This window comes from Haplochromis burtoni, unplaced genomic scaffold (genome assembly GCF_018398535.1).
Source record: "Haplochromis burtoni strain Fernald_Lab_line unplaced genomic scaffold, NCSU_Asbu1 Contig_138, whole genome shotgun sequence".
Classification (NCBI taxonomy): domain Eukaryota; kingdom Metazoa; phylum Chordata; class Actinopteri; order Cichliformes; family Cichlidae; genus Haplochromis; species Haplochromis burtoni.
The window spans coordinates 880,087-898,908 of NW_024582499.1; the positions used below are offsets into that span (position 1 = coordinate 880,087).

The following is an 18,822-nucleotide window of genomic DNA, read 5'->3' on the forward strand; positions in this document are numbered from 1 at the left end:
TCATAATGACCTCTGAGTGGCAGGGTGGGGGGTGACTGAGAGGCACAGACTGTAAGTAAAGGATAAATGTAGCATGTTGGTTTAAGTAAGGTCTTATTCGTTTTAATGACCACCAGGGGGCGACTCCAGTAACTGCAAAAATGAAAGAAGACTTCATATTTGCAGTTTCTTGGTAGACTGAGAAAATAGACCTAGACTCTCACGGACTATGGTATGAATAAAATCAGTCCTAGCTTAAAGTACTCCTGAATACAGCATAATGTTCATTTTTGTTAACTGTGGTCATTATCAGACTCACATGACTTCTGACTGACACCAGGATGGCTGCAGTATCATAAAACCAAAAGTGATCAGGTGGCTAGCATCAAATAATTATTAGTAGTTATTGTTGTATCGAAACTCCATAATGCAGTCAAAGATGTTGTTTATACCTCAGTCTACATGTGGATACTGATGGGAACAGTTCCTTGTCTACTCTGAATTTCATTTTGGAACATTTGTATAGGAGTGCTCCCACAGGCACAGAGGGACCAGGATGAATGCCACTGCAATACGAATGTCTGTCAGAAATTTAAACTTTGACAAAAATTGAATTAAAGCCACTGAATGATTCAGGATTAAGATCTACTTATATTTGTAACATATATTGGTTCCTAAATTGTGCAAGCATTAAATGGTTATTTGAATTAACTGTTAAATCAAATTATGAGCTGAGGTTTTTGTTTTAATGTTATAAAAATATAAATCTGCGTTACAGATTACACTTATACGTCACGTATTGGGTCACATGATCACAAGCACGTCACCACCACCTTCTACCGTGATGACGCAATATCCCCCCCTCCAAGAACATAAAGCTAAATTTAATTTAATAAAATAAATCTTTTTTTTTTTTTAAATAATCATATTTAATGTTTGGTTTTTTTAATCTGAAATGTTTCTTTGTTCTTGTTTTTTTATAGTAAATAAAATGATGTCGTGGACTCAGACACAGTCCCGGCCCCTCCACTCAACCCCCCTCACGCCTTCCCCCTCCCAGATCTTCTCGGTCCTCTCGACACTCTGCAGGATGGACGTCGTAAATCAGGTACAAACACTCCACATCCGCCTTTTTTTATATACATATATATATATTTCACCTGTCTGCTGCGGGTTGATCAGCTGTGGGTTCGGGTTGTGTTCGTGTTTCGGTTCGGAATTTGTTTGCATTTTGCCTCCCGGTAAAGCATCTCCGTGTCGGCCGCAGGAGGCGGCTCCGACAGCTGGCGGAGGATGCCCGGGAGGAGGACATGGAGAGACGGAGGGGAGAGGCTCTCCGGACCGGGCTCGGTTCTTCATGGTGGTCCATATGTTGTGTGTTATTTAGTCACTGTTGTGTGTGTGTGTGTGTGTGTGTGTGTGTGTGTGTGTGTGTGTGTTGTGGTGTGTGTGTGTGTGTGTGTGTGTGGGAAGTGTGGCGTGTGAGGCGTGTAGCTGCGGGAGGTTTGGAAACAGGAGCGGCTGTCTGGGGTTTCCATCCCTGCGCCACGGTGTCTGCAGGAGGCCCGAAACAAAAACGCACAAACATGAAAATATCAGCAGCCCCGTGCGCCCGTGATGAAATGCTGTGTTTGTTTGTGTGTGTGTGTGTGTGTTTGTGTGTGTGTCTGGGCTTGTAAAATGGCAGCCGGGGGGGGAGGGGGAGGGCGTCCTCTCTGCTCGGGATGCTGATGCTGATGATGTTGCGGGTCTGCCCGGATCTGTTTTTCTCTCGCCGTTTTCCTTCTACCTGATCCGCGTTATTTAACCCGGGTCTAAGCGGGTTCACCCAGATGATTCAGCTGCTCCTCCTCTTCCTCCCACCCCTTCTCCTCCTCTCCTTCATCAGCTACCTTTTAAGATGGAGACCGAGAGAAAAGCCAGCATTGCTTCGCCGTTAGTTTCTATCACAGCCCGATATTTCATATCCAGCTGTTGTTTCACCGCCGCTTTATTTTTACTGTTTTAAACTACAGAGGAGAAAAAAGCCCGGGAAAGCTGATGAAAGCTGCTCTGTGTCAAACATGATTTCAGTCCAAAGCTGACTTCTGTCGGCCTCTTTGATCGCTTGCATTTAATTAATGATGTCATATCTGAGTTTTCTGTGTTACGCTTCATAACAAACTCCAGAATTTTACGTCCCTCCGTTTAAACGCAGTTTTTGTAGTTTCCCACTGCAGAATTTAACCATGTCCACCACCAGGGGGCAGCATTATTACAAGTGTTACAGATGTTACTGCTCGTTTCGTCTTTAATATTTTTTATGGACTTGTGGTGGTTAAAACGAACCAATTAAAATCAGAAAACTCTTAAATCCTCGATTTCTATGTTTTAATGTAAAAATATAACTGAAACATTTGGTTTTCCTGACTCTGTCATGAATAAATGTTACACTCTGATTAAATATGGCCAGTTGAGCCTATGTGATGATCTCTGTGAAGGAGAACCTCTGAAACATTTGGTGTGAGGGCTTTTTTTTCTGCTCTTGGCTTGTTTGTATCATAAAGAGGGGAAATCCCTGATACGGTCTGCTCTGGCTGCCAGCACAGAGGCCCAACCAAATATTCAGTTTTGGTCAAAGGGGAGGCACATAAGGCTGGATTGTTTCTCATAAAAGGACCATTGTGAACTCTGTGAATCTTGCACAGTCACTCTACTAGTGTCCAACAATAAAAATATGGTGTTGGACATGAGAAAAAAATGGGTCCCCTTTAATGTTTTAATATTCACACGATGCACGAAATAAAAAATCAGGAGCTCAGAAATGCTTTTTATTACAGACCACAGCAGCCGTACAGATGTCCAGTTTCACACATTTCTAGCTGATGCTCCTGTTTTTGGGGGTTTTTTGCCGGTAAAGCTGAGCTACCTTTCAGGCCCATCACAGCGTGTGTTTGACATGATGGTGGTTTAAAAACACATTCATACTCCCAGTGCATTAAATTTAACAGTCTAGCAGTACTCTAGTCTTTTTTTTCAGCGTGCTGGGATGTGCTTCAGAAGAAGAATCTCTCCAGGTGAGGAAGGGTAAAGGCTGAAGGATGTGTATGTTCACCATTTTCACACTTGTTTTTGACAAAAAAGATCTTGTTTTGAGGTTGAAAAAAATATAATAAAATAGCTTTGTGCCATGTTAACCACATCCCAGAAAGCAAACACTTTCCATCTGCAACCAGATGGCTACAAATGAGTCCAAAACCCGTGGCTATGATCCTGCGCAGTCTATTTTAGATCTCAAAGGAGTGCACTATTGTTTGTGGAGGTGGTATTCAAGCACGTTGTCCAAAATTTCATATTTGTGGGAAATGGATTTCATATCTTTTATATATTTTCAGCTCTGCTCTTGATTACATGGTCAGATGACGGCACTGCAGTTTGCATGGCTGCAGTATCTGGTTATCCTCCTCTGAGGTTGTGACCTTTTTACCCCTCGGCTGTAAAAGGCTGATGGGGCATTGTCGTCTCACTGACGGGCAGCGAGCAGCATGGAAGTTTGTGAATGCAGAATGAGGCAACATATTAGCCCATTTACTAACAACCATTCACGAGTTCGAGTCTCGGTGACCTCAACCTTAAGGTGAAAAACTTGGTGAAACTTGAGAGCAGGGCCACATAGGATTTTGAAATTGTTACCGTAGCTGTGTCTGTTAGGAGGCTGAGGGGTAGCACTGGTGGGTGCAGGACACAAAGTCCCGAGGCTCACCCATGTGCCACAGCCTTTGGGAACTCTGATCTGTGGTCTGTGTTGGATGGGGAACATCTGTAAAATAATGAAAGAAATGTTTTTTACCTGAAGGGAAGCAAAGTCGGGGAATTTTTTTATGACCTGCAGGTGTGCAAAAGGTTGGGATTCTGGTCTGGTGGGACGAACAGACTCTAGTTTGAGAAGCCATTTTATTTTAAAGCTGCCGATTAAATGGTGCTGGTGTTTCAGCAGGAACGCACAAAGTGCCAAGCAAAGAACTTCACAACATGGTGGAGAGTGGCACATTGCCATGGAGACTAAATTACTGTGCTGTGCATCACTTTTTAAAATGAAATCGGCGGTTTGTCTGCTAAATGTGAGGATAAATGTGTCCACTCTGCAGCCAATCACAGAGCCCGCCTTCCTGATCAGTTTATTCAGCTCTGATGTCGCAGGTACGAGGTGAACAGGAATGGAGACGGCTCAGTCCCCTGTGGAGCTTCCCATACTGCACGTCCACCAATGGAGACGGAGCAAATTCCCGTCTCGCACAGTCAGTCGCGTGTCAGTCAGTTATCCATGAGATTCATGTGTTTACTGGCTGTTCCTGTAGCTTCTTTTGAATGTAAACAAATACCTTTATTCAATAAAGCTCCAGTTTAACTGTGAAAGGTAGCAACTGAACGATGTTCCCTCCTACTGTCAGAGTCTCAGTCAGTAAACAATCATTTCAGCTCTGCTGGCTGGTTTTATTGGATGTTAACAACAGATTCTGGCATCACTCCTCCTGAGATGAGCCCGCTCAGGCAGACCAGTGCAAAACTTCTAGAAGTCTGAGTCGACCTCAGCGCCGTCTGAGTGTTCATCAGTTTAAAATATCAGCATTTAATTAATTACTATTTGCGGTTAAGGATCTCGTGCATTTTTATTCTGCTTTAAACTGTTATCTGCAACATTTGAATCTTTCAGTCTTCACTCTTTCATTTCTGGAATATGTCTGCATATAAAGTGAAGGCAAAAGCATTCTATAAATTCCTGTTTTTCCATTGTTGTTCATTTTTACTTCATTATATTTTCATTAGCCCTGCGTCAGATTGGTGGCCTGTCATAACCAACCTCAGAGACAGTGTTATAGTCCTAATAAAATAAGCTTACAATCCCTTTTTTGGTTTTATATAAAGTAGTGCCAGTTCACCACATGTGTCTCAAGGTACTTTATAATGTAAAGTCACAATATACAATAAAATAAAAATTTACTGGAAGTACTTTGATTATTAAACAGAACCTTTTAAAGTAATAAGTGAATAAAGTGAAATTAACTGTATTTGATTACAAAAATAACTTTTTGCTTGTTTTTATTCTTTTATTGAGCCATAAGTGTGTCTGCAGTTATGTTTGGTAATGAATGTAATACTATAATATCCCTAAAGCCTGTTTAATACCTTATCCTTGGCACCTTTATGCGAGTGTTGAATATCCCACGAGCCGAGCAGCAGGTTGAAATCTGAGAGGAAGAATGGATCTGTTTGTTTGAACACGGTGCATGATGCTGTCTGTTTGCAAGATGTGCTTGATGTGTATTTAAATCTGAAATGAAGATTTTAAAGTTCAATTTAAAATGAAGGATTGTGAGATTGAACGCATTATAATTCATGTTTAGGTACATGTGTAACTCATTATAAATGAAGAATAATCAAAGCAGTGACTGAGTCATTGCCAAAAAGCTGAAACATGAAAGTGTTCCCAGAAAAAGAGGTGATGATTTCAGATAATCTGGCCATGATTTTTGCACTGTTTAAAGAATTTTATGCATTTGTTCTCAAGTAATTGGATAATTATCAAAGTCTCAAAAATCATTTGAAATCTGTTAAGTCATTCACATCCAATTCTGTTAATTCTGAAGATTTCTTCGTTGAATTGTTCCAAACGTTTTTCAAACGATCCAAAAACATTTGCCAGTTTTTCTTCATTCCTGCGTGTAGAATAACGTCCCTGAAACGCTCTGGAATCAGAACAAAGTTGTTCTCTGACACTTTTAAAATTTCCCTGCACAACAAATCTTCTCCCGATCAGTGAAAATGAGTCCAGCTTTTTTCATTAAAGCTGAAATGAAGTGGTGAGAAAATCATTTTAACATCCAGAAACACATGCAAGGATCATTAAGACTGAAGGACTATTACACATCAAACTGCGGGTTTCCATGTGCAGTTAGATCGTCTCCTACAATGTAAGAAAAGCTGTTCAGATTATTGCAATAAAGAAACTTTGTTGTGCAGTTGTGAATAACATGCATACAAAAATGTTATAAACAGATCAATTCTGTCTCTTATTGCATGATGAGATTATCACGACGGTCTCCTCTCCACTCCCAGTGTCTGCATTTTAGACCTGCAGTCTGAATCATTCATTAAGTCAGCTGACTCGGTATGATGGGAATGTTTTTTAATGTTGCCAATATTCTCAGTGAATCATTATTATTGATAACAACAGTTGAGCTCAAAGTTTCTCTTGATAGAAAGTCTAAACATGTCATTGATGGTTAAAAGAAATAAGTCCATGAAACCACGCTGACCCTCCTCTCTGCCACCTAGCATCTCTGTAGGTGTTGGTTTGCTTGTTTTTGTTTTTCTAGGATGGTTTTAAAGTACAGAAAAGTTTGGAAATATTTTGGGGAAAAAGTTTTCTTCCAAATGTTTCATTTAGCAGAAATGATGCTGCTGTTTATGATGTTCTGGCCCTGAGTGAAAGTGCTCCTTGAACAGCAGGAGATCCGCGTGCTCGTCTTTCGTCAGGCTGCTCGGATGAACATAATTAACCAGTGTGTGTCTTTCTGTCTGCAGCTGGTGGCCCAGGGTCAGTTCAGGGTGCTGAAGGTTCCTCTGGGCTTCATTAAGGTCCTAGAATGGGTGAGTTCATCAGACCAACAGCTGCACCACAAAAACCTGCAACCACAGCACAGATGCACCGTATCCTCCAGAGTTTTTAAGGACGTATAACTCCCGGAGCTGAGTTCACGTTCCTGTTTAAAGCTCAGAAACATCATACACCATCAGAGTGTAATGGTTCACCTTAGATGAAAGCACAATTCACACATATCCATGATCATGTATGAACGAATAATTTTCTTCAGTTTAACAGCTGATCAGCTTTAATGTTAATATTTAAAGCACGCATTCATGACTTGTAATAAAAACTTATAATAAAACATAAAAATCTTACTGTATCAGTTTTATTCTATGTTTGTAGCCTTTAAGCTGCTAAAAGTTCACTAACTGCAGGTATGATTCAGCTCCTACTATTAACGAGCTAACCTTCTGGTTTTATTGCCAGCATCCACACAGCAGGGGGCGCTGTAGGGAGATTGAAATCCCCCCCCCCAACTCGCTCTTCTTTTGGTTTTTCGTTGTGGATAAAACCTCGTACATCAGCTCAGTCCGGAGGGTTTTTAAAAACATTTTAGGGACCTCATAACTTCATAGGTGCAGGAGATATACTCGTGAATTTTTCAGATGTATTAAAGTTTTCATTACAAAAAACTCAGTGAGCTTCAGCATCATGGGATGTATCATAGTTTAAAATATGTTACAGTAGCAGAAACAAGCACCGGTACTCCTGGTCGTTTAATCTGATTTAGGATTGTTCACTGTGGGGGAAAAAAACAACTTAAAATGAATTTTCAGAGAAATTTCAGGAGTCATTTCATCATCTGATATAAGTATCTGCTCAAAACAACCTTTAGCATATAAAACGTCTCCTTTTATTTATGTCTGTGAAGGTTCTCAGTCATCCAGGTCATCATAGTCTAAGGAGCTTGGAAAGAAAAAGCGTCTGGACTTTAAGTTGCTTGAAGACGTTTCACCTCGTATCCAAGAAGCTTCTTCAGTTCTAGGGTCAACCCCCTCAAAGAGGGACAAAAGGACCTCCTGATGATCCTCTACCTAATCACTTGAGCCAAGGTGTGAAACTGAAGAAGCTTCTCAGATGAGAGGTAAAACGTCTTCAAGCAACTTAAAGAAGTCCAGACGCTTTTTCTTTCCAAGCTCTTTAGCGTCCTTTTATTTACATTTTCACACCAGACTCGTCAAAAGAATCTCTGGTCGTGGTTCTTTGTTTATAATATGATCATATTTTTAGCAGCAGCGATGTTCATGTGGTGTATGTAACAGTTTCGACATCTCACATTGATAACAGAGGGTCTCAGGTACAGACATCTGTGAAGATTGAAAACAAGCATAGACATAGATCGGTTGTCCTAATGATTTAATTAGCAGGTAGGAGAGATCGGACACTGATAGCTTCGTCAGTGATTACAGATCCTGTTGAAAGTGCTGTCTGTGGAGATCACTGGTTGCTTCACCAAGAGAAATGGGGAATAAAGCATGGGAGGTCTCAGCCAGTGTGCCTCAATACCTCAGATTAAATGTGCGGGTTTAGTTAGATGGACGTCCCAAAAGAAACCCTGTTAAATCTCAGTCCAGGCTGACCTTCACACACTGGCTGACAGGGCGCATGTTGACTTAACTTCATATATATGTTGTATCACATTGTCAGATCAACTCTATAAAACAAGTCTGAAAACATAAAACCTTTTCTAAACCTTCAGACAACAAGGAAATGGCTTATTCACAAATTCCACTGAGATGCCGAAGGCTGGATGGGAAGTGATGTAACAGCTTCAGCTCTCAGTACTGTATGTATGGTATTAAATATCGCACACCCACACACTGACTGAGCAGATGGTCACAGTCAGACGGCCCAATCCCTGCTTGGCAACGTGGATGTGGGTTCGTGCAGCCTCCTTGCGAGGACCAAGTGTGAATTTTCAGAATTGTGTGGATGTTTTATGGCAAATTTATAGGGAAATGGGGACAGTCGACGCAGCGGTTCATCAAAGACTCGTCTGTTTGAGCCTCACTGCTGGTCCTCACACGTGTCTGAGTGTTGGCTAGAAGAGCATCACAGCTGGTGTCTACAGATGTGGCAACAGCTGTAGAAAAGCAGGGACACTTTTTGGGACTCTAGTTGTGACACTAGTGGCAAAGCGGGAGCACAAGTGGGATCTTTTTGGCAACAATTTGTTCCAACAATGGTCTGGTATCAAGCCTGTTTCTTCTTAGATGTGCACACTTTTTTGTTTTTTGCACTTTCTTTTGCACAGTAACATATTTACCCTGGTTCAAAGTAGGTGTGCTGAGTGTCAGGTTTTTAGTTATCAGCAGGTAAAAGCAGAACAATCACAAAATCCCTTTCCCTGCCCCCAATCACAGGGCAGGGATAGCTCAGTAGGTAGAGTGGTCGCCCCATGATTGGGGACTATAAGGGGTCTGGAAATTAAAAAAAATAAAAACTAGTAAAAACTGCAGACCTCCTTACAAACCACATCATACAGGAGTTTAAACTTTGACTCCTGGATACAAGACGATGAAAATAAATCTGGATCTTCCTGCATGTAAATCACGCAAGGCTGCGAACATCTTAATGATGACCCTGGTTTCACTTTCCTCCACGTTCTGTAGCAGGTGGGGAAATCAGTGACATCACACATAAAAACGTCACCAAGTTCCTCCCGCTGACTCAACGTGAAGCCTGTTTTCATCAGGCCGCTGAAGTCAGTGTGCACAGCTCTGTGAGGCCGAGGCGGTTGTTGGTTCGGTTCCTGTCTGATATGCAAAGCTTCGCAATGAGTCGCTAAACATAGACGTGACGATGAGTCATCATCCTGCAGGAGCCAGCGCCTCCTCTGCTTCAGCAGAACTGCATTTATATGTATTTTTAAAAAAATAGCAGCAATTTTTAGCCACAGGAAGGTCACGGCCATGAAAAATTGTTTTTACTGAGGATGCTGTTTGCAGGTCAAAGGTCAGTTGACACAGTCATGTCAGTTTCTTCATCCTAAAGCGAGTCTATAAATGCATGTAACAGTTTAGTGTTGCTAAAGTCAGTGCAATATTTGAGCAATTGTAAAAATCTGCCTGCAAGTGCTGAGTTTATTTATTTATCAATAAAAAATTAATTAAGCCGTCCTAATGAACCTAAATAACCTTCTCTACAAAAACACAGCTTCTCCTCTTGGAGGCAAATAAGTCTTCAGTCTCTTTGTGATATAATCATGATTTTTATTTTTCTAGTCTGAGTCAAACAGAGTGACCTCTGTGCAAAACCACGAATACATCGTGTTTTGGATTTTGGTCAGACTAAAAGGAAATGGAAATTAGAACCTGGAACAACTTTAGGAGTGAGATGAAAATGCTGTGCTATGCCACATACAGGAGGATACCACTGCTGCGAGTAATGCTTGTGATGTGTTGTTGCTCCTCCTTCTTCCTCCCCCAGTTCTTCGCCATCTTCGCCTTCTCCACCTGTGGCAGTTATTCCGGGATGTTCAAGATTGCGGTGGAGTGCAAGAACCGGACGCAGAGCGACCTGAAAATAGAAGTGGAGTTTGAGTATCCCTTCAGGTCAGAACACGCACAGACGCCATAAACTCTGAAGCTAAAAAATATTAAATAAAAAATTAAATGTTTAAACTTCTTTCAGCTCAATTTTATTTATAAATGCTCCTCAGGCAGGACCCCTGGGTCCAAAGCTTTGAGGGGTGTTTTGACCAGATGGTGTGACTGTCGGAGCTCTAAAGTTATTAACTGTGTATTAGTTCTTGTTGGTCACCAATGTCTGAACCAAATGTTGTATTTTTCACTTTATCTTCACCTTCAATAACTTTAAACTCCTCTGTCAGACTCCACCAGGAGTATTTTCATGCCCCCACCTGTAAGTCTGAGAATAAAGAACCGATTTTCCTGGTTGGCGACTACTCCTCCTCGGCCGAATTCTTTGTCACCATCGGCGTCTTCGCCTTCCTGTACTCTACGGCGGCTCTCAGCATTTACGTCTTCTTCTTTGAAAAGTACAAGGAGAACAACAAGGGCCCACTGATCGTAAGTACAGCCACCCGACTTCCCAGTTGACCTCTGAATAACCTCCCTCACTCTGTCTTTGTGCCGTTTCAGGACCTGGGAGTCACCGGAGTGTTTGCCTTCATGTGGCTGGTGAGTTCGGCAGCCTGGGCCAAAGGTCTGTCCGACGTAAAGACCGCGACCAACCCGGATGAAGTCATCACTATGATCCCCGCCTGTAAAGAGGATGAGAACAGCTGCCGTGAAGTCCACGACCCGGTTATGTCTGGATTGAACACCTCTGTGGTAAGACTTTCACTGGGCCTGAGCACATCTGAGTCTTGCCATAGGACGGGGAAAGTTCATGGATACTACAATACTAGAATGTCAGCACTGACCCCTATAAAGCACAGAATATTACTGAGAAATGTCTGTAGGTTCTGAGTCATCCAGGGCACGAGAGTCTTAAGCACTCGAGTAAAAAGAAATTGGACTTCTTTCACATGAGCCAAGGTGTGACCCTGACGACTCGCCTGATGACAGAGTAGGTAAGAGACTCTCGGGACCATGTCCAAAGTGACGGCGTCTGATACACACCGGCCTAGAGCCGGAGTGCAACACGAGGAAAGCAAAAAAAGATCGCAAAGAAGTCAATCACACAGCCACGGCTTTACAATGACTAGTCGTTTTATTAACTGGACAGGTAATGAGCGTCAGGGTGGGCATGGCCAAAACAACAAACAAAACACACTAGAAATAAACCAGAACTAACTTACCTATAGTGATAAAACCACAAAAGAGAATACAAGCCTCTTACCTGTCTTCACTAACCAAAACAGGAGAAAAAGGTTCTAAAAAGAAAAGTCTTCCCACCCCTACAGCTACCATGTCCAGTTAGAGGTCTTTTTACACCGTTTACACTGCAGTCTAGCTCTTCTCATCCCGGAAAACTCAGTCACACAGCACACGGGGCCAAACACGCAGCTCGCTGGAAACAGGAAGCAGGAGGGGCTGCCGGCCTAGTCAGGTCCCAATTTGTAGCGGCCTCATTCCATCTTCCCCCGATGGTCAGCCTCCACCTGGAAACTTACATAGCACAAACATCACAGAGTACAAACAACGCCCCCCTCTGGTGTGGTGAGTGACAGTACCACACGGAAACAATGACCTGGCTCTTAACAGCGCCTCAAGAGGAACTCTTGAGCAGTTAGAACAGAGGAAGCGGTCTTAAAAAAGGAAGTCTAGTAGTCTTCAACTTGAGCTTAAGATTAATGAGAGATTAAAAAAAAAAATTCAACATGTCAAAGAAGCAAGATTTCAGATATAATGTCAACTAAATGACATAAACTAAATAACAATGACACGTTTAGCACCGGATTATAAAGAAAACTGTGCTGGATCAAACTCTCTGTTTATTGAAGATGGGTTTAAATTCACTTGTTTCAGGTCAGTGACATAAATGTTTAATTCTGTCTTAAAGTAAGACAGATTTCACACTTGGCTGTTTTTGTACTGATGAAGTAACTGCTGACGGGGCACTCGCACTTTGTTGTCCTCCTTCTTTTCCTCCTCTTCCTTTCTACCTTTCGCTTTAATGGATTATCTTCCTCCATCTGACCCCATCCATAGCATCCTCCTCCTCCTCCGCCACATCAACCCTCTGCATGTCCTCTTTCACTAGAACCATAGATCTTCTCTGAGGTCGTCCTCTTTTCCCCCTACCTAGCAGCTCCATCTTAAAAATCCAGTCGATCAGTGTACGTGCCCAAACCCTCTCAGCTTTGCCTCTAGGACTTTGTGTCCAAACCGCTCGACCTGAGCCGTCCCTCTGATGGACTCCTTTCTAATCTTGGTCACACCCAGCTCGACCTCCTGTCTTGCTGTCAGTGCCACTGTCTCCAAACCATACAGTATAGCAGGTGTCATTACCATCTTGTAAACCTCCCCTTTCTCTCTTGCTGCTACCCTTCTGTCACTCCTGCTCCTCTTCACCTATCTTGTGCGCTGTCGGTTGCTTTAGATGATTGATCGTGACACAGGATGTTGATTTTGATCTTGTTCTTTTCGTCTTCACCATCAACCCTGCTCCCTGTTACTGTAACCTAAATACGTGAAGAAAAAAAAACTTTATGCCCCTAAATTTCAAGGTGCCTCCATGATTTACTTGTATTAATCAGGATGCTAACTTATGCTAATGAATACAGTTTATTTTCAGTTATTGTTTGTACTTTGGATGGTAGAAGGCATTTTAAAAAAAGAAAGAAAACAAAATCAGTTCTTTATCAAATGAGGGTGGATTTGGGAACCTCTTGGAGCTGAAAGAAACTCTTAAAGCACTGAAGACTGCATTTGCTATATTTAGTCACTCAGTGAGGCCTCAACTCCAATAATGCAAAACTTAAAGCCATAATATACTTTAAATGGCCGAGTTATCCCCATTCACCTAAAACAGGTGAATTTCTGTCTTTTGTCCTGCCTGCCTCTTCTCACTCCTAAGCTGTCGCAGCCCTCGATGGTTCTGCCAGCGGATTCTTCCTGTCAAAAGGGAGTTTTTCCTTCCCACTGTTGCCAAGCGGCCAAGTGCTCATAGGTCGTCTGTCTTTTGGGGTTTGTTTCTAATATTGTAGGGTTTTTGCCTTGAGGTCACCTTGAGGTGACTGTTGTGAATCGGTGCTATATAAAAAAAAATACTGATGCATTCACCTTCAAAGTTCTAAGCTATTTTAACATGGGAGTCTATTGGGATTGACTAGGTTTTGCAGAAGTGGCCATTGGAGGAAGTGCAGCTCTTGGCACTTCTATCAGAATCTGAATTTGGTAACAGAGAATGACGTGATAACCCTCAGCTTCTCCTCTTGCAGGCATTTGGTTTCATTAACCTGATCCTGTGGGTTGGAAACCTCTGGTTCGTCTTTAAGGAGACGGGCATCATCGCTCCCTTCATGCGGGCTCCGCCTCCTGAGAGCAAGCCTGCCGCACCCGATGCCTACGGCCAGCAGGGAGCCTATGAGCAAGACCCGTATGCCAGCAACCAGGGAGGCTACCAACCTGACTACAGCCAGCAGGGATACAACCAGGTGAGCAGACGCACTGATGATGCTGGTAACGTCAAACCTGGAACCTCAAGGGAAGAGTTTAGCTGAAGCTTTGTGACTCGGTGATGTGATTTTGGTTGAAACATAATTTATCTCCTGATGACCTGTTTGATCAGAACAGACATCTGTAACATCTGCTATTCAGATGATGGGTCAGTTAATTACATTATATGTGATAATTAATGTATATGATAATTGTTTAAAACAGAAACACTTTGCTGCCCATGACTGTAGATTGAATTTTAGTCTTTGAGTCTGACATTTTACATACAAAATAAGTGATCATTAATCAAGAAAACTGAATTCATCCTATGTATTTTTTTTATTTTTTATTTTTTGTCGTCCAGGAAGCGCAGTATGGTCAGGGCTATGGCCAGCAGGGGGCGCCCACCTCCTTCTCCAACCAGATGTGAGCTGACAGGAAGAAGGTGAGATTGTGGAGGCTTAGTGAATGCCTCCTTGCTGCGTTTAAGTTGAAGGTTCAATTTGAAGCATCACTTTTAGTATATTGGGCCCTATAATTTCTGTTTCTTGGAGTCAGAAGTTTCCATATTTAAAACTGAGGTTGCAGTACGACGACATCAGCTAGGTGCAAAGCATGCACACAGATATCTTCCAATTATTAACAAACTAATAAAACACTAGAATTTCACTCACCAAAACTGAAGAGCAAACCTCTTGATGGCACATCCCTCACATCGAGCCATCATATTTCTCAGTTTAGTTAAAAATACAAGAGGGTCCCAGTTCAGTTTACCAGGTTGAGTAGGTAACCCATACACCATAAGGCTAATACAAAGGTCCAGAGTGGAATCCACCTAAAGGCCACTTACTGTTCATCTTCCCCCTCATTTTTCTCCTAGATTTCCTGTCTGCTCTCCACTGTTCCATCACAATATCCAAAAATATATTTAATGAATGCTCAGGCTTTGTACCAGGCTCTAAACATGATTTTTACTTTATTTTTATTTTACTGATGTGAAGCCGGACACTTTAACACAGCAGTCTCTGGGGATTTTTGGAGTCTGCCTCAAGTGGCCATTAATGGAACTGCAGTTTTGCCAACCAAACCCAAGGACCTCTATCAGAATGTTTTTTCACATCTTTAAATGTGTGAGCTAATACTGTGTTCATCTGCTGTGTATTTATTGAAACAATCATGAATGTAAAGCTTCATATTCATGCGTAGGAATGTTGTGAAATGTTTGGGGCTCTATGGGGGACTAAGATGTCATCCTCGTTTATTTTCTCTCGCTATTTTTAGGGATTTGACTGTAAATTTTAAAGATTAAATATTGTATTTTTGTTTCTGGTTTCTCCAGGATGGGGATTAGTTTTTAGTCACTGACGCAAGGTTAATGTTGCTTTTTCAAAAAGACTCGTCGGTGAATGAAGGTCATTTGAAAAAAGCCAGCAGCTTTTATTTATTTAATCAGAGTTTTTCCATTTGTCTTTCCTTCACAGGACAAGTCGGAGTGAACCAACAGTGGGTCGCTTGCAACCAACCCACAATGTGACACTCCTGGCTGCAAAGTTAATGGGTGGGGTGGGGGAGGGATGAGGGGAAAGGGGGGGTTAGATGTTCACTATAATGAATTGATGTGTAAATGACTAAAAAAGAGAGTTATAGATAATAAATCCACAACTTGAAGAATCCACCAAGACATCGGTGACGAATAGAAACCTGAAACCAGTGACGATGTTGATAAGAGTTATTCATATTAATTAATCTGTGGAGAGAATGTATGTTTGTGTTGTATAGATATCACTATGAACAGATATATAATATAGACTGAAATGTTTCCTGTTTCCTATTGAGCTGCCCTGCCCAAAGTTTTATGCCCCGCCTCCTTACATCAGCAAACCAGATTCACACCAGCCAATCGTGAAGCTGTTGAGACTGGGTCCACACTGAGAAAAATCTAATGAAAATCAGATTTAAACCAAAATGAGAACCACATTAAACAAACTAACAGAGCGTCTGCCAACATCACCTCCCCGCTGCATGTAAATATCAAACAGGAAGTGATGTCAATTTGAGCACATAGTAAAACCCAGTCCGGCCTACAGCATCACAGTGACGCCCGGTGGAAACTGGATCCAAAATGGCCCCTCGTCATTACAGTTTGCACAGTTTGTGTGTTTAATGGGCTCAGCCGAGCTTCGATCTGCTGTGTGTTACATTACAGCTGCAGAAACGTCCATCTGGACGATCACCGCCACTAAAACTAAGCCAGATCTGATTCTACTGGCTTCTACTTTGGGTCTAAACTCGGCTAAGACCAATCTGATGATTTCAATGTACTGCTATGATGCAACGGAAACGCCCATCAGGAGCAGGCAGTACAGTTCACTGCCCCTCAAAGGGCTTCCAGATTTAAACCAATTAGAAAGTGAAGGTGGGCTTTTGGAGGCGGGGAGCCTAAAAAGAGACAAATGAATGGAAGACTAAGTATGGGATAATTATTTGGACTGACTTTGCAAAGCCTCTGACTTTGCTTTGTTCACAAAGATCAGAGGTTTTAAGCAACAGCTGTTTCCAGTACACGATAAATATCTTTACCTGGAAACGGTTTCTATGCGGACAGCAGTTGATGATTACATCCTGATACAAGTTGTTGTGCTATGAGTCTACATTTGTGGCATCAACAACTCAATGGCAGACCAAAATTTTAGATGACTGGTTTCTTGGAGTTTTTCCACCTTGATGGGGGTAAATTTCCCCACTTGGAAACTCACTTTTCCCATTCTAAATGGTGGCGATGTGAAAATTACGAGCACAAAATTCAGTTAAGATTCCTCCATGACTTACATGTTGATCTCAGTTATTGGCTTAAATCTTCAGATGGATGCTTCTGTCAGTGAGCTACTTTGAAATGTTGCAATTGTTTTTTACATTTATTTTAATTTGTCTTCTGTTAGCCAATCGAGTCTTTCTGGAAAGTTCTGGGTCTATAAAAAAGTGATGCTTCTTCCTCTTCTTCTTCTTCTTGGGTTGTTTTTCTTGAAAGTGAAGCTGTTTTTAGCGTCGGTATCTTCCTCCCGCATGGTGACGTGTTTACTGCTCGTGTCGTTCAGTATCTGAAGATCAGTGTGATTCTACTTCCTGTTTCCTGTGTGTGTGCGCGTGTGTGTTTGTGTGTGTGTGAGACCATTACCTGTCCATACCACTTCATTGGCTCTTTTTATCCTTTCTCTCATCTTTTATGTTTTTAATTCTCCTCCATTCACTTTTCTTTCTTTCCTTGTTTTGTTTTTTTTACCCTCCCTCTTTATTCTTCATCATCCTCTTCTCCACCTCTGTGATGTGTCCTCTTGTGTCACAATAGTCTACCCGGCATCAGTAACCATGGCGATGGTGTTGACAGTGATGATGTGTGTGACTTGTTGCTATGGAGACATCCCCAACCCAATTCCCCCTGCTGTGTTTATTCAATGGAAAGTTTCAATAAACGACAAACTCATCTCAGTCTGATTTTGTGTCTTTATACAGTCGAGTGAGCAAATGAAGGGGAAATGAAACTGGGAAGAAAAGGACACTAGATGGGAAATGCACATGCTAGACCAGGGGTAGGCAACTCCAGGCCTCGAGGGCCGGTGTCCTGCAGGTTTTAGATGTGTCCTTGATCCAACACAGCTGATTCAAATTGTTAAATGTTCTCCTCAACATGTCTTGAAGTTCTCCAGAGGCTTGGTAATGAACAATCATTTGATTCACATGTGTTGACGCAGGGTGAGATCTAAAACCTGCAGGACACCAGCACTCGAGGCCTGGAGTTGCCCACCCCTGTACTAGACGCTTAAATAGATACTTGGCAAATGGACAGCTACTTTTATACCAATATTTCTATATAGTGCTTTCTACTCTGATCATTCAAAGTGCGAGTACCTTGTTGGACCTCCTTTTGTCTTTGGTGCTACCTTAATTCTTTGTGGCATAAATTTATCGGGGTGCAGGAAACATTGCTCAGATTCTGATGTGTTCCAGTCACTTCCAGGCTGATAGCAGTATTATGTGAAAGTGATTTTTGAACAACACCCATGAAGTGGTAGGCCACATAAAATCACAGAACGGGGTCAGCAGGTACTGAGGCGCACAGAGGTCACCAACTAGGTGCAGAGTGTTAAGGTTCAAAATATTGGGGATGGAGACAAGAGAAAAAACCACAATAACAACACTGGTCCGGCCGGGTTAAGTCAAACGATGATTTTAATAGTCACACGCGTGGGAGATGGACACCGTATGCAGACAGCCTCAGATCTCAAAATGGTGGAGCATTGCTCAAACTCTTATAGCCTCTGGTGCCCCCACCTTATCATAAAAGCCTAAACATTCACATGCTTTTCTCTCACACGGCGCCTAAGCTACGACCTTGGCTCCCTGTTTATCTGCTCCTGCTGAGATGGGGCAGAAAACTCCAGCATGCTCTGTTCTCTTCTAATCAGACAAATAAGGCGATGACTTTCTGCAAACAGTATTTCTTATAACATCATAAAACAATATCATTCATCCACAATAAATCAGCAGTCTAATGTAATGCAAATCAGTTTAACGAATGCAATAGTTATCAGCTTCTTCTAATTCAGGAGAATAATGCAAACTAAAACTACATAATAATTCACAATCTTTCGTTAGGGGTATAACATGGCATAAAATAATATTATAATCTAACAAGAGTCAGTCACTACAGACGTCCAAACTCCTATTTGCCCTCAGATTAGCTCAAGAAACGTCCGTATGGAATGGGTTCCTATGGCTGAGCAGCTGCACCTAAGCCTTACATCAGCGGGTGAGATGCAGTGAGTAAAGCACACTGGACTCTAGTGCAGTGGAGACATGTTCTCTGGAGTGACAAATCACTCTTCTCTATCTAGCGATGGACTAGTCTGGTGGTCCTGTTCCAACATGCCTCGCACCAGTGAACAGAGCAAGGTCCAGAGAGACAAGGGTGAGAGAGTTTGGTGTGGAAGAATATGACTGGCCTGCGCCGAGTCCTGACCTGGACCCACCAGAATAGTTGAAGCGGAGACTGTGAACCAGGCCTGCTCGTCCTGCATCAGTGTCTGACCTCACTAATGTTTTTCTGGAATGATGGTCAAAAATTCCCATAAACACTCCAAAACCTTGTGA

The 18,822-nt window shown here is 42.2% G+C and overlaps 1 protein-coding gene across 1 annotated transcript; it reads left to right on the forward strand.

The window, feature by feature from the left end:
* Window positions 1-962: 962 nt before the first annotated feature.
* LOC102314167 (synaptophysin) lies at window positions 963-17,160 on the forward strand. Its single transcript, XM_042224445.1, has 8 exons — window positions 963-1,087; window positions 6,544-6,609; window positions 10,037-10,161; window positions 10,440-10,638; window positions 10,711-10,902; window positions 13,458-13,673; window positions 14,039-14,119; window positions 15,156-17,160. Exons 1-7 carry the CDS (start codon window positions 971-973, stop codon window positions 14,102-14,104), a joined length of 981 nt encoding a protein of 326 aa, XP_042080379.1. The 5' UTR covers window positions 963-970; the 3' UTR covers window positions 14,105-14,119; window positions 15,156-17,160.
* Window positions 17,161-18,822: the final 1,662 nt, after the last annotated feature.

Coding starts and splice junctions, on each gene's coding strand:
- LOC102314167 (XM_042224445.1), top strand. CDS start 971: ATGATGTCGTGGACTCAGACACAGTCCCGGCCCCTCCACTCAACCCCC. Junction 6,610..10,036: donor TCATTAAGGTCCTAGAATGG/GTGAGTTCATCA, acceptor TTCCTCCCCCAG/TTCTTCGCCATCTTCGCCTT. Junction 10,639..10,710: donor ACAACAAGGGCCCACTGATC/GTAAGTACAGCC, acceptor GTGCCGTTTCAG/GACCTGGGAGTCACCGGAGT.